The sequence below is a fragment of the Podarcis bocagei genome (assembly GCF_964188305.1).
Source record: "Podarcis bocagei genome assembly, chromosome: 11".
Taxonomy (NCBI): domain Eukaryota; kingdom Metazoa; phylum Chordata; class Lepidosauria; order Squamata; family Lacertidae; genus Podarcis; species Podarcis bocagei.
In genome coordinates, this window is record NC_138136.1 from 37,057,457 (window position 1) to 37,073,555 (window position 16,099).

At 41.4% G+C, this 16,099-nt stretch overlaps 1 protein-coding gene across 3 annotated transcripts in view; it reads right to left on the reverse strand.

Annotated features, from left to right (window-relative positions):
- Positions 1-16,099, reverse strand: part of AP3B1 (adaptor related protein complex 3 subunit beta 1) — a 161,606-nt gene that overhangs the window by 87,209 nt on the left and 58,298 nt on the right. For all 3 annotated transcript variants that reach the window (XM_081212701.1, XM_081212700.1, XM_081212702.1), the window contains exons 7-12: positions 14,524-14,706; positions 4,847-5,005; positions 4,340-4,437; positions 3,614-3,668; positions 3,450-3,521; positions 397-459 (exon numbers count right to left, since the gene is read on the reverse strand). In XM_081212701.1, coding sequence (XP_081068827.1) covers positions 397-459; positions 3,450-3,521; positions 3,614-3,668; positions 4,340-4,437; positions 4,847-5,005; positions 14,524-14,706 — 630 coding nt within the window. The remainder of the gene's footprint in view (positions 1-396; positions 460-3,449; positions 3,522-3,613; positions 3,669-4,339; positions 4,438-4,846; positions 5,006-14,523; positions 14,707-16,099) is intronic.

Consider the following 16,099-nt stretch of genomic DNA (forward strand, 5'->3'; position numbering starts at 1 on the left):
AGCAGAATCAAGCTGATTTACAACAAAATACAAACCATATTTTGTGTTCTATGGGTGATATTCATGATCACAAGTGGATTTCCCCTTACTACCCGCCCCCAGGCCCTATAACCTCCCATGCACTTTCAAAGTATGCATCAGAGGGTTGGACGACCCTCCATAACAGATCTGGGGTGCACATGGGGGCTATAGGTGTGAGAAAAGAAAGAAGTCCCATTACACAACTGGAAAACCACTGCACAGTTGGGCAGGCATTACTAGATAAAGTTTCAAAACCTTTAAAATAAAAGAAAGGAAGCTGTTTTTCTAATGGAAAAATCTCGAATCAAAAAATCTCGAATCAGCTTAAGCATATGCTTCAAGTGATGTTTTATAGAATAAGAATGATGTACAAACCTGAAATTCTCTGAGAAGAGTTGAAATGTTGGCCTCATTTGCTAAGTTAGTTAAGATTTCAAGCTAAAAGAGAAAAGAAACTGATTAGGAAAACTTTGAAGAATAAGGAATGTTTTCTACATTGTGAACAGTTCTGAATTACAAAACGAAAAGCCCTCAGCAAGTTGAAGGCTGGAAAATAAACCATCATGAATTTTTAGTAAGAGAACTGTTGTCAGGATTAAAGGAATTGATTTGAAAGCTGTGTGTTAGCTCATATGATCTATCTGGATTGCAAGAACTCCTAACATGGCCCATGCCTAAGGCAATGTTCTGAAGCTTCTATCCAGGTGTAGAAGAGAGGCCTTTTCTGAAGTTGGAAAAAGGAGCTAGAAAAATAAACACTATGCCAGTATTATATAACGCTTCAGGAATTGGGAACCTCCTGCCTGTTGGCCTAATTAGGCCTGCCATACTTCCCGATATGGCCTGAAAGGCTGTTCTGGGCAAGCCACACTCACTTGCCCTACACCTGAGTAAGTCTCTGTCCCACTGTCCAGTTTTAAGCTGCTGCGGCGTTGGGACTTTTCCTCAGACACTGGAATCACTGACCCATAGTGCCTCCATCTTGGCAAGATTCAGGTATGTTCCCTCATCCATCTCACCACTGCAAGCAAGCGCTGGTTCATGGTCTGCACTGCCTCTCCCAATTCAGATGTTAGGGAGAAATAGAGCTAAGTATCATCAGCATATAAATGACATCTTGCCCCAAATCTCCCCATGACCACTCCCAGAAGCTTCATGTAGCTATTAAATAACATTGGGGATAAAATGGTGCCCCAAGGCATCACATAGAGTATTTGCCAGAGGGCTGACAATGCTACTCTGTGAACTCAGCCATGAACCAGAACTACTGTAACACAGTACAGTGGTACCTCGGGGTACAGACGCTTTGGGTTACAAACTCCGCTAACCAGGAAGTGGTTGCTCCAGGTTAAGAACTTTGCCCCAAGATAAGAACGGAAATCGCACGCCAGTGGTGCAGTGGCAGAAGGCCCCATTAGCGAAAGCAGACCTCAGGTTAAGAACCGTTTCAGGTTAAGAACGGACCTCTGGAATGAATTAAGTTCTTACCCCGAGGTACCACTGTACCCCCAATTTCCATTCCTTGGAGCCAGTCCAGGAGGACACCATAATGAATGGTAATGAAAGGTAAAGAAGCAGAAAGGTAAAGAAGCAGAAGCACGGTCATATGCCCCTTGTCCCACTCTCAGCAAAGACCAATTCAAACCAGATTCAAAAAGGTCTATATAGGTGACCTTTTCCACTGCCTTCCCTAGGAAGCAGATCTTTGCAACTGGTTCCACACCAACTTCTTTATGAGTGGTTTTCTCAAGGCAACAGGGGCCACCCCTTCACGTTATGAAGTGTTAATTACATTCTGGACCCAAACAGTCAAACACCCTTTGTGAGATCTAATAAGCCAAAAGGGACAGGAATCAATAGGGTCTATGGTTGGGTGAATAGCCACAAGCACCCTGTGAATAGCCACAAGCACCCTGTCAACCTCATCTGGCTGCATAAGCTGAAACCTATTCCACAATGCATCATCAGTTGTGGCACTGGGTACCTGACTTGGAACTGAAGAGTCAAGGTCACTCTGAAGTTGAGAGACTTTAGACTCAAAACATTTTAGTCATTATATTCTGTACTCAATTCACAATTTCACATCTGCATTTCTAGTGGTGTATATATATAAAATATACACAAATTTATGTAATCCCAATCTTTCTAATAACTAATTACAGAAGAAAGTTGTTCTCTTTTCCCCTGCTACATCATTCTTTGCTTCCTATACAGTAGATCAGGCTTCCTCAACCTCAGCCCGCCAGATGTTTTTGGCCTACAACTCCCATGATCCCTAGCTAGCAGGACCAGTGGTCAGGGATGATGGGAATTGTAGTCTCAAAACATCTGGAGGGCCGAGGTTGAGGAAGCCTGCAGTAGATTATTTAAACAAATTACATGTAACAACTTACGTTTCTGTCCTCTTTGACATTAGCAGAGATTAATTAAATGCAGATCTTTTACTTATTGCTTACTACAAATTGCACTGAGGTTCTGCATTCAAAAAATGTCTTCCTTTTAAAGACTCAGCAAGCGATTTTATACTTACTAGAAAGCAAGCCTTGTTCAACACAAGTTTTCCTGCTAATTAAACATGTGCAAGAGTATGCTATCCACAATTTAAATTGTTCACAACACAGAGTACCGTATATACTTGAGTATAAGTCGACTTTTCCAGCACATTTTTAATGCTGAAAAAGCCCCCCTAAAAGCCCCCCTCAGCTTATACTCGAGTGAGGGTCCTTTCGGGCTGCTCCTTCCTCCGCCGCCGCCTTTGCCGCTGTCGGAGGAGGAGCGAGCAACCCGGATTCCTCCGCCGCTGCAGCCACCACCAGGTTTGTGGAGTGGTGAACTGGCTTATACTAGAGTCAATAAGTTTTCCCAGCTTTTTGTGGTAAAATTAGGTGCCTCGGCTTATATTCAGGTCGGCTTATACTCGAGTATATGTGGTATATTCCTCATAATATTGCTCAAGATAAAATTTCCTAAAGAGATGAGTTGGAATTTTGCTCTTTTTGTTACAGTATTACAAAACTGTTATCTTAAGGTCAATGCTGAGAAACAAATATATTCATCCTATTAAGAATAATTAGTGTATTTAATATACCGTATTTTTCGCCCCATAGGGTGCACCTTGTTTTTTTGGGGGGGGGAATAATGGGGGGGGGAATTATTTCCCCTCGCGAAGCCCGGAAATGCAGGCAGCTCTGCGCAACCCTAGGGAGACCGGCGCAACTTCACGCCGGGCTCCCTAGGGTTGCGCAGAGCTTCCTGAAGCCTGGAGAGCGAGAGGGGTCGGTGCGCACCGACCCCTCTCGCTCTCCAGGCTTCAGCGAAAGCCTGCATTTGCCCCATAGGACGCACACACATTTCCCCTTTATTTTTGGAGGGGGGAAGTGCGTCCTATAGGGCGAAAAATACGGTAAATATAAAATATAAAACCATACCTTTAATGTCTTGATCATAGTTGGATCAGTTGACCTGACATAGAAACTCTTCAAGTAAGGCACAAACATGCCCTGGGGAGGGAAAACACAAATTAACAATATGTAGTAATTATACTGAGGTTAAAATGTAGCAATTTTGAAGTTATGTATTCAAAACGTCAAACCTTGTGTTGGATTGACATCGTTGCTATATTCTGGAGAACAATGTACTGTACTTCCCTAAAAGTCAACGTTAGATCATTAATATGCATAACTCTCAAACACTGCTCTATTAGAAACATTTTTAAAGAGCTAGATTCAAAAGTAAAGGTTATTTAAATTCTTAGAATACTCTTCAAAATGATTTGAAGATGTGTTATATAATGAAATATCCAAGTTATTTGTTTAAAGTACTAAGTGGGTTCAGAGTTATTGCAAACACTGCCAACATTGATGGAAATGAAATCTGGTACACTCCTTTGGGAACCTTGATTACACCCATATAGTCAAAGTAAATTTACAGAAGCATACCTGGTTTCATTTCATTTGAAAAAGCCAGGATAGGTGTATGTAGGGAACTAACATGAGAGAATGGTGGCAGGAGAGGGAATGCATAAATCCTGAAGCTTAATCTTTAAAAGCTACTTCCATTGTATGCTTGTGCCAGATCTTGATTTTGAACCAAATTTATACCTTATGAATGTGCACTATACTTCTTTTCCACTGAGCTTTATAAAATTGAGCTCATTAAATACTATTAACATGTTTCAGATTTTGTAAATATTGATCAAATTCATGTATGAATAATGAATACCTAAATTACTGTTATACAAATGAAAACCAGTTTATCCTTTCATAACTTTTTACCAACCACTGCTGTGAAAATCAGCAGAAAAGTATGCTTGATTTACCTGTTACTACGAAGTAAACGTACTAATGATTTAGCAACAATCCCAGCTTCAGATTTGGGTGCTACATGCCAATAAAGTTGTGCAATTGCCATCACCACCTGAAAAAATGACGACAAGTCACCTCCTTTCATCTGGTAATTACGCTTTTCTTTCACATAGTATAAACGTATTTGCATACAGAAATTTTTAATTTCTTATGTTCCTTGAAGCAAAAGAACATATTCAAAGACATCAGGTATTACATTATTTTCTCTGAATTATAAGCAGCTTTCTCAGCAGATGAAAAAACAAGTGTAGGAAAAAAAGCTAGCTTCAAGGTCTAACCGCCCCCCCCAGCTTTAAAATATACTAAGCCACAATACATGGCAAGGTAGGCCTGCACGTTACACGATGGTTATGTTTGGATATCTATTGTACTCAGTACAGCCTATTTTCAATGGCTAAATTAAAAAACACAGCCTGGCTTTAAAACCCCCCAAAGACATTTATGAAGAAAGTTAATCTTACAGCAGCATTCCGGCTTTGTAGCAAAGGCTTTGTATTTCGTATAAGCAATCGGTGGTCTGGGTCCATAGAATAGGGCTTGTTTGCTTCCTGATTTTTCTCTTTCTGCTCTTCTTCAGATCCATAGAAATTCTTCTCACTATACTCTTCCAGAATTCCCTCCTATCAAAGGTGAGAAAAACGCATACAAACATACATATTGCTTTACTTTTCACTTTCAGGTAGCATCTAAAACATAAATATGGTATGTCACCTTCTAAATTTTGTTTAGCATATTTTGAATTTGAACTACAGCTCAAATTTCTCAACAGATTCCTGGCAAACACTGTTTCTTTCTCAGAGCCTGAAGAAAAAACATCTATTGGCTGCCTGGGCCTCTGTAATTCAGCTTACCAAGCAAAAGCTCAATAAGTAGAATGTCTATATACTAGAATAATAGGCGAACCATAAATCAAATACAGCACGAAACCTTAGAGATCAATCAGTGAATCTTCCAGGGTACAAAATCTATTCCCCCAAACAGACCCATACTTTCATATACGCCTAACCACCCATTTCCCTGAGACCATCAAGAGACATTATGAGTTCACATAAAATAACTGCCTGATTATTTGGCATGTTATAAAAAGCATATACTAACTTCAATGTTTTCAAATATCATACTGCAGAGACAAAAGATTTGGAGAGTAATGGTTTGCTGTTGTTTTCTTAAAACCTACAAGATTGTAAAATTATTGTGCCCAAGTTACTCTATTCAAAACTCAAAAAATATCTGTAGAATCTAAAACTTAAGAGTGTAATGAATAGGTGAACAAAGGGTGCCCTAAGCTTCTTTTTAGTCATCCTGGCTTTGAAATGGAGAGCTTTATATACTGTGGGTAAACACTAACTACAATTAGTAAAAATGCAGGACTCAGCATTACTAGGCATTAGCTGCTCTGGGCCATTCTTACAGTACAGTGGTGCCTCGCAAGATGAAATTAATTCGTTCCACGAGTTTTGTCGTCTTGCGATTTTTGTCGTCTTGCGAAGCACGGTGTCGGGAAAGTTTTGGAAAAGCTCCAAAAATCACCAAAGTCTTTAAAAACCTCAAAAAAGGCTACCACACCGCGTTCTATGAGTTGCTCCTCGAGGTCAAGTCGCAACTGTATTAACGGTGTTAAGAAAAAGGAAACAAACTTGCAAGACATTTCCATCTTGCGAAGCAAGCCCATAGGGAAAATCGTCTTGCGAAGCAGCTCAAAAAACAAAAAACCCTTTCGTCTACGGAGTTTTTTGTCTTGCGAGGCATTCGTCTTGCGAGGTACCACTGTATTCCACATGCTTTTAAGTTGTACACATTTTTTCCTTAGGTATTAGCTATTTAGGGACAGAAACACCATAGACCAGTATTTCCCAACCTTTTTCTGACCGTGGCCCCCTTCCAACCTTGTTTCCTTCCTGTGCCCCACCATGGGCATATCCAAGGGTGGCGGGGGAACAGCTGTCCCCCATGAGTAATAATCAATACAAATCAATACAAATCTGAGGTTCTAGCTCCCCCCCAACAAAAGCCTGCCCTCTTTAACTAAAATCCTGGCTACGCCCATGCCCCCTCTTGTTCTACCGGTAGAAAGTAGCTATTTAAATGTTTTGTTTGTAAATAGAACATTTTTATTTATAATTTTTATAATTTATTCAAAATACAATTACATAAAATAATAGAAACATAATGAAATATTGTTGAAGCAGAAAAGCATAGAATCATTTTTCTAGTGCAACCCCCTGCAATGTAGGAAACTCTGCTAAATCATCAACGGCAGATGACCATCCAACCTCTGCTTAGAAACCTCCAAGGAAGGAGAGTCCAGAACCTTCCTAGGGAGAACAATCTTCCATGTACAGTATTATAAAAAGTAAACAACACTTATTTGACCCGTTATTCGACCCAGAAGGGGAACCTACAGATACAGTCTGTAAGTTCGGTATAAATGGGACAATTTTAAAAACAAGTGGTGCTCACTGACTTGGTGCAAAAAGATACTGTCATCTGGAGGAGCCCTGGCTGACTAGATAAAACACACACCTTTACCTGGGAGTAAGGCCCACTGAACTCAGTGCAGGTTTCGTCTGAGTAGTTATTTACAAGTTAGCAAGTTTGCAGCACCAGATGACCCCACTCGGCGAGGTGCTGGGGTGGATTTCACCCCGTGCCATCGCTGCTGATGGGCCCTGCGCCCCTTGGCAACATCCGAAGGCTGTAATCTGCTAGGCGCTGGGGTGAATTGCACCCTGCACCTTGCAGAGTCAGGCCCAGCCTGCCACCAGGCCCAGCACTGGCAGCAGCAACAAGCAGCTCCAGCTCACCCAGCTCTTCCAATTGCCACCCCACCACTGCACTTAGCTGACCTGGGGGTTCTGGATCCCAGAAGGTATTTTCTGAAAATACTACTATACAATAAGTGCAGGTGGAAGTTAAAGAATCCCCTTCACAAATGGTAAATGCAAAATGTGAAAACTTTGCAAAGATGCTTAGGCATGTTTCCTGCTGTGAAGCATCCAAAGCCAGGCACTCACTAAGAATTCACTGTATTGTTAACTTACAGTCCAATGATATACCGTATTTTTCGCCCTATAGGACGCACTTTTCCCCCTCCAAAAATGAAAGGGGAAATGTGTGTGCGTCCTATGGGGCAAATGCAGGCTTCAGGAAGCTCTGCGGAGCCCTCGGGAGCCCGGCGCGGAGTTGCACCGGGCTCCCGATCACTGCGCAGAGCTGCCTGCAGCCCTGGGCTTCGCGCAGCTCTGCGCAGCCCTCCGGAGCCCGGCACGAAATCGAGCCCGGCTCCCGATCGCTGCCTGCAGCCCTGGGCTTCGCGCAGCTCTGCGCAGCCCTCCGGAGCCCGGTGCGAAGTCGCGCTGGGCTCGCGATCACTGCGCAGAGCTGCCTGCAGCCCCGGGCTTCGCGCAGCTCTGTGCAACCCTAGGGAGACCGGCGCGACTTCCGCCGGGTTCCCTAGGATTGCGGATAGCAGGCTGTTCTGGGGGCTGGGGAAGCTTGGGCTTCCCCCGCGCCAGCCCCGCGTCTAGGAGGGAAATATTTTTTTTCATCTGTATTCCCCCCCCCAAAAAAAACCTAGGTGCGTCCTATGGGGCGAAAAATATGGTACATGTCTATTTCAGAAGTCTCTTTGTGCTTAATGGGGCTTTCTACCAGGTAAATGGGTACAGAACAGCAACCTCAGAGTTTAGGACTGTTATTAGGGAAAACAGGGCACTTGTGATTTTATCAGCTGTATCTTCACTCGGGAAATACTCAGCAATGGGCCAGAGGTCTGTATAATCACTGCAATGGCTGAATTCATGAGTAAAATTTAACACACAGTGCTAGATGTAGTTACTTTATCACCTTTTTTGTTACCTACTGAAGGCAAAGTTGCTAGGCAAGTTCTGAATTCTTATCCCAACAATTATCCCAACCGCTATGATTCTATGTAATTAAGCTTGGAACGCACATTTTAAAATCAACAGCTAATGAATTGGTGAACTTGAAAGACATGCTTTCAAGATACTCATTTTTATGAAATAAAAGCTAGAGTGTTTACACACTAAATATTTTAAGTCTTATATCAGTATGACTAGCACTACTGTACTATCACAATATCCTAATAGGTATATGAATCTTTATTCTTTTGTAAGAATGAAGATAATACGGCTTGTACCAAAATTAATACACCATAAACTATGATCTTCCTCTATGTTTATTGGTGGGTCCCTTTACCTGATGAGGCACACAAAATAATTCAAAATTACTAATCCTGCAAGAGCAGAACATTTAACTTGGGGAGGAGGAAATATACTGCTCTGAAAAAGAAGGTAAATTCATAAAATAAAAATGCAAATATGCATTTTAACATTCTTGAATGTATTAATCTGAAAGGTTTAATTTCCATTTTCCTGCATCAGCTTTATTTATAAAATGTCGTGCCCTATAAATATGCTGTTATTTTCTATAGTCAAGCACCCCCTTAACAAATCTTCTCATTAATATGTAAATTTAAAGTCAATCGGTCTTCTCCCTGACAGCACCATGAATTCCTAGTGCACTGTATAATCGGTTTTGACTTGGCAACCACTATTTATCAAAGATGTCAGTTAGAAAAATTATGGAAAATGCACTGCAATTGATATGACTGCAATATACTTTGTCAACAGTTAATTGTTCCTCAAATCATACATTTACATATAAACAGTCTAAATACTGATCTATAATGATGCAAATAAACTAAATTAAAAATCTGTTCTACTACACAAGAAACCTTGTTATGTGTTTATTTAAGAACCTATTGAAAAAAGCATGGAGACCTGCTGATTTCAAAGAGGTTCTCCTTCTATTTTAGCAATTAAATTAGCAAGAAACCAATCTGGTTTCTGAACTTTCTTGCCCTGTGCAGACATAATACTGCCAATCTCTTAATCATGGTTAAGAGACAGAGTGGCTCCCAGGTTTACAAACACAATCCTCTTTCTTTGTCAGTTTTAACTGTGTTGTAGTATTACATATGGACTGGTACTAATCTGGGCTACCACCAGTGCAGTGGTAATGAATACAACACTAAAGGAAAAGCAGCATGTAAACCACAACATTTATGAGCTTGGACACACTGCAGTTGTGCTGGGCCTCTATCAGGCAGCATTTACGAGTGAGCAGCTAGTGATATTGCCTGTTCTTAAAAACTGCAATACCTTGTCATCCTTGTGGCAGCAAAAGCAAAAAATGTGCCCATGCCCACAAGAATGGTACAGAAAGAAACAAGGATTTGAATGAAAAGTGAGATAACTACAATAAATTTTCCAATAGCAACAAAAATACAACTTCATTTGTTGCAACTATTATGAAGGTTTGAGGTAAGATATGAAATGCTGTTGTGGCAATTCATCTAAAATTCCTTCACAGCTGAAAATTTTAAAAAGTGGCTGAAACAACAAACATGAATTATTTTATTTCACTGCAAGTCCTATCGAATCAGTAACCAGTGATGGGCAATGCTGATGGCAGCTACGAACATTATGAAAATCTAATCTACTGCATTATTTGCTTATCAAATAAAAACAGAATGATAAAAAAATTATAGAATGCAGCAAGGTGACTGAAATGTTAGTGTGCAGGTTAAACATCTTGTTTCACATGTAACTGGAAGCAGCATTGTCTTTTCTGTTCTGACTAGACTGACTTTGATCAATCCAGGTCATGAAGCTATTTGCACTACATATCATAATTTTGTGAAAAAGTACTATGTACATAGGAAGGGGAATGACAAATGGGAAGAAAGACTTCAGGATTGCACCAATCTCATCACTGCTGAACCTGTTTATCATGAATACAGCCACACACAGCCTTCGAGTCAGCAAAGGAAGCTACAACTTCAATTAACTGGATAACCCATTCTTCAAGGACATCCCCAAAATGAAGATGGGTGTATAGCATTAATTGATCCCAGTGAGACGCTGATATAGTCTCCAGAAAATGGCTTGTATATGCTGGCTGAAACTTATATACAGTGGTACCTTGGGTTACATACGCTTCAGGTTACAGACTCCGCTAACCCAGAAATAGTACCTCGGGTTAAGAACTTTGCTTCAGGATGAGAACAGAAATAGTGCACCAGTGCCACGGCGGCAGTGGGAGGTCCCATTAGCTAAAGTGGTGCTTCAGGTTAAGAACAGTTTCAGGTTAAGAACGGACCTCCGGAACGAATTAAGTACATAACCAGAGGTACCACTGTACTCTAATGGGCTCTAAACTGGCAATGAGTGACCAGAAAAGATATCTGTGGTAAATATCGAGGACTTCCGGGTTGACGCGATCTGGAAATGGCGGATTCCCTCCGAGTTGCGGAGGGAATCGGCTCTACCGAGGACGGGTCTTTGCCGCGCCGGCGACGCGGGGACCCTTAAAAACCGCAGGCGCGGAAGCCTGCGGACTGAAGACTCGGCGGGTGCCTTAAGCGCCCCCCCTGATCCACGAAGAGCCTTTTTAAAGGCTGCGGAGAGGATACGGGGGTGGCGTGGCACTGAGAGTCGACCGCTACCTCGGTGGAGCGAAGCCGCGAGCCATGACCAGAGAGCGCTGACTTCCTTCCTTGAAAATCTGGACTGAAAGAATTACCCGTGAGTAAGACGGATTGGGACTTTAAAAATTTTACCCTGAATTGGAGACGACCGGGGTGTGTGCTAAAAGGAAGTCCGCACCCCTCCCCTTGCAGACGATCTAAGCAACGACATAAGAGCTAAGCTGGAGAGCCTACCCTTGGTGGGGTGAGTTAAAAAGGACACTAACTTTCAAGATTTAGCTAAAGGAAATTTTGTGCTGGAGAGAGGAGTTTTGGAGACCCTATTTTTGTTTTAAACAACCCCCCCTCCCGGGCTCGGGAACGTCCTGCCTTTGTGCCTGTGTAAGAGCTGCGGAGTTTGACAGCTGTCAAAGCTGCCAAACGGGCAGTTTAAAGTGGAAAAATCGCTATCTAAGATCCCTCTGGATTAAGACGAGTTATAATTGAGCCAAAATTGTTGGAAACAAAGTAATAATAATAAGCTAAAGGACTGTTGGAGAAAAGACTAATAAGTAACCAGATTCCCCCTAGGGGGAATTCTGTGAAACTACAATGGATACAATGGCTGTGGATGGAAAGTTACTAGTGGAAATCGAAAGGATGTTTCAATTGGTGGGAATCTTACAAGAGCAGAGCTTGGCCATGAATAAACAACTTATGACTATGACCTTGGGAACAGGCAACTCTGCTGTTTGTATTGAGGACTTGAATGAGAAAGAATCCACAGCTGAATGGGAAACAATGTCTACAGAGGTGGAAGAGACTAAACAAGAAAAAGAGAAAGCAACCTTGGGAAGCAACAACCAAAAGCTGACATCTGTGGAACACAAGCAAGGAGACTCTGGGAACATATCTACCACAAGTCTGCGAAAGACGCAGAAGAAGAAGGAGGAGGTTCTGGGACAATATGGAATACAGGAACTTAAAATAAAGAAATATGATTGGGGCCTCCGTTTGGACTTTGATTTTGAAGATACAGGCTTTGTGGAAATACTCCAGCAGTTGCTTTCAAATCTCCTTGTGGGAAGAGAATATACTTTGATGGTGAAAGATCTTTTTCCAGACTCGACGACTGACATAAAGGACTACCAACAAGACCGGCGGAGAGGGACTGAAAGAGACTTGAAAGCCTCGGACGTGAGGAACCCAGGCTGAGAATCTTGACTTTGGATTTTTATTGGGAAGGGACAAAAACCGGGGATGGGAGGGAGGGAAGAGGAGATTCTTAAAAACTCTTAAGACTTTCAGGTTTGGTTAATATGACTTTTAATCAAGATAAAATGAAAAATCGATGGAAGAGAACTTAAGTCCAACTTAGGAAAATCATTTTTTTTATTAGAAAAGAGGTAATAAAATGAATAAGATGGTTAAGAGGAGAAATACCAACTTGCTGATATAATCTTGGGAATTGGGATGCACGAGGGGGGGTGGGGGGAAGTCAGGGAACAAGGTTATGAAACGAGGATCTGCTGAATTTATACATGTTTGTGTCTTGTGTTATTTTTGTGTCTGTATTGTCTTTATAAAAGCGGAAAACCCAATAAAAATTTTATATATAAAAAAAAAAAGATATCTGTGGTAAATATCGCAATAAAAATGTCAACAGATGTAAAGTGTGCAACAGCTGTAAAAAAAATCTATTTTAGGACTCATCAGGAAAGGGATTGAAAATAAAACTGTCAATAGCATAACATTATACTAATCTCTGGTAATCTTTTAATAGTATATGCAGTTCTGCTTGCGGCGCCTAAAAAAGAATATTGTAGAACTAGAAAAGGTTCAGAAAAGAGTACCCAGAATGATCAAGGGGAATTATGAGGAAATATTACAGTATGAATGCACAAACCCAATCAGATAAAAGTGTCATTTATTCTTGCCTATATGAAACAAGTCAAAAAGCTAAGCATTAATCCATCATCCATTGAATCATATACACACTAGGGGCTGCCACCACTGCTTGCTCCACCCACCAACCCCACCTACCTCCTTGCCAACAGACCTTTCCCCCCACATGACCAAACACACTCCATTTATGCCTCCCCCATGCTCACCAACTCTCCTTTTAAAAATTTGGGGGAGGTGCTTCACAGAGTGGCTTGCTAAACTGCTGTGTGAAGAGCCTCCCCTGCTCCATTATGCCTTGCTGCAGATGTGTTTTACAGAGGGGACAGCAGTGCACATTCCCTCCCCTCTCCCTGGGCATGCCTACTTGTGTGACCACCAATATGGCAGACGATGACTACACCTTACATTGTGTGTGTGTGGTGTGTGTGCGCGCATGCGCAAAAGTTCTATTCTGCCAACATTAAGGGGGGAAAATATCATGGTGTTGCACAGCATACAATTACATTCCTAAAACACTGTATAACCTCCTGTCAACCTTGGGGATAAAGCAATGGAAAAACCCAATCCAAGTGTCTGCACACAACATGTAGGCAAGGACATGTGATGCTTAGAAGAAGCCTTTCAAACAATATATGCAGAAGATAAAATACCACACATGTCAACACAAAAAACAGTAACACACATAACATTATCTTGTAGTACTGCAAGTATTACTAGGGGATGGAATTTAACATACAGTGGTACCTCAGGTTAAGTACATAATTCATTCCATAGGTCTGTTCTTAACCTGAAGCACTACTTTAGTTAATGGGGCCTCCCGCTGTTGCCACGCCGCTACCACATGATTTCTGTTCTCATCCTGAAGCAAAGTTCTTAATCCGAGGTACTATTTCTGGGTTAGTGGAGTCTGTGACCTGAAGTGTATGTAACCCAAGGTACCACTGTATAAGTGTAGGAAATACAACTTATGACGGGATGAGAGCAGTAATAGAATGATGGTAAATCAAAATGCTCTCACCAGTTTTAAAATGCAGGAAGCCAGTACAACTCAATCTGACAAACAATCCAATATGATCAATAATCCATTAGTAAGCCTTGTATTTAACAAATCGCCTGGTAGTAATAGGTGACAAAGAATTCCATGCAGATGAGTGGGCTGGCAGAAAAGGAGAATATAATTTCATTCCTTCTCTACCAACCCACTTTCTCACTGTGCTACGCATGAGGAAAGAAGGATCTGTTTGTCCACAACTAGTACAAAACAGAGATAGATCTGTCCTTCTCCAGCAAACCTGCTTGATATAATGTTTTTTTTCTACTTTTTTCCTGCAAGGTAGTAACTTTTGTGAGCCAAGTTACAAGACTACACTAATCTTCAAGATCAATCTATCTGCTTGACTGTAAAGTGTCAGAAAGTGTGGCATTGCAAGTGTATTTCCAGAAATACAATGACTAAGACTTCATTTAGAAGATCCAATCACTAGCTGATGTGGAGAGGAGTTGACTGCTCATTCCCCACAAAAATGCTTTCTCTCAGAAATCTACAAAATAATGATAAGTTTATTCCTTTTGATACTCATTGTCTGATGGTCTTGATGCGTGACAAATCATTAACAATGCTAATAAGCAAACTGTTGGATCAGTTGTACTGGCCATCTGAGAGCTATTCCTGAAAGTGTTTGTTACTAAGCCTGCTCCTAACAAGCTAGAAGTATTCAAAGCAACTTTTTAAAAGTTACTTACCTCTTTCCAAGGGCTGACAAACTGCATGCGTGCGTATCGAGTCAGCATGTGGATGATGACAACTTGTCCCCATTCCTCCACATCCACCAACAGATTACAGAGTTTTCTGTAGTTCTTGTGAATCAGATCTATTCTGTCTGGACAGACTTCTTCAAATGCCATCACAACACTTCCTGCTACAAGCTAGAGAACAAGAATCAAGCATATAAGAATCAGTAACTCCAATGGACTTACAATAAGTTTGAACGACAAGCTTTAGGAAAGGGTGTGTAGGTTAAGACTACTCAGCAAGTTTGTGAGAAATGCAGCTGCTATGTTGGCTTTATTTCATTTTATTTCCTATCTTGTGGAAATGCTCTCCAGACAGTGGATGTGCCACTTTATCTAATTGGCTACATCTGCTTTCTTAATTGTCCGTCATTGATATGACTTTATTCATTGGCAAAAAGCACTTAAAGGTGGGAAGAGCACTTGTCAATCCAGAAGAACTCAGCCATAGAGAACCACTCTTCAGGCAGATGTGTGATTTATTCATTTAAGATTATATACATATAACTGGGTCTATGCCCCTGCTCGCTCTGCTCACCAACCCCGCTGCCATTCCTCCCATATTAACCCCCTCGAGCTTCTCCTTCCCACCTCATGTAACTACTAAGTTTGCTTTTAAGATTCTGAACCCTATTTCTGAAGCCACTTCTTTCTTTTATTCTGCAGTCCTGCTTTGCACCTCTTTTCACCTTCATCCCCATTCCCACACCACCTCCTTCTTTCTTTTGTGCAACCCCATTACATGCAAACCAACCCCATGGTAACCCCTTGCATCTTCCTCCTCCCAATTATGGAGCCGTCTCCCCCTCCTTTTCTTCAGACCCTTTCATGCCCCTACTTTCATCTTCAACCCCATTCCCTCCTTTTTTGGAACTCCCTTTGCACCCCCCATTTTCACTTTCACCTCCTTTTCCTCTCCACCCTTCTCCTTACTTCTTCAACTCTCCCTTGCACACAGATCACTCCCATTTCCATGCCTTATTCACTCTCTCATTGTACAGCCCCCTTAGCACACACAGCTCATGATGATATATGTTACTGTAGCTTTAATATGAGCTTAAGAGCAAGCCCATCAGCTATCTTGTTCAGTTAGATAAGGTGTAGTTCAGTTGATGGATGTAGTAGGTATAGGGGTGTCCACTTGTTAATATCGCTTCTAAATAACAGCACTGAATCTGAAACCTGAAGACAACACATAGTACCAGGAGTAAAATACATTGTAGGAAGGTACTATGGAATATTTGAGGGCTCTTCATTCTTCAATTCTTTCACACAGTGTTTGAAACTCCCATTGCTCTAGGAGCATTTTGCGACAGGGAATTTCACAAATGCAAGCAGTTTTTGAGCTCTGGGCACTGTACCATGCCTAAGATTTCAGATTAAAATCGCCACTGTTACTCAGAAGTAAATCCCAACCAAGTTCAATGGGGCTTCCTCCCAAGTAAAACGTGCATGGATTGGGTACCTGAAAACTTTCTTTTCATTTCCTTTAAACCCAACATGTTTTGTTTAGGTTTTAGTTGCCTTG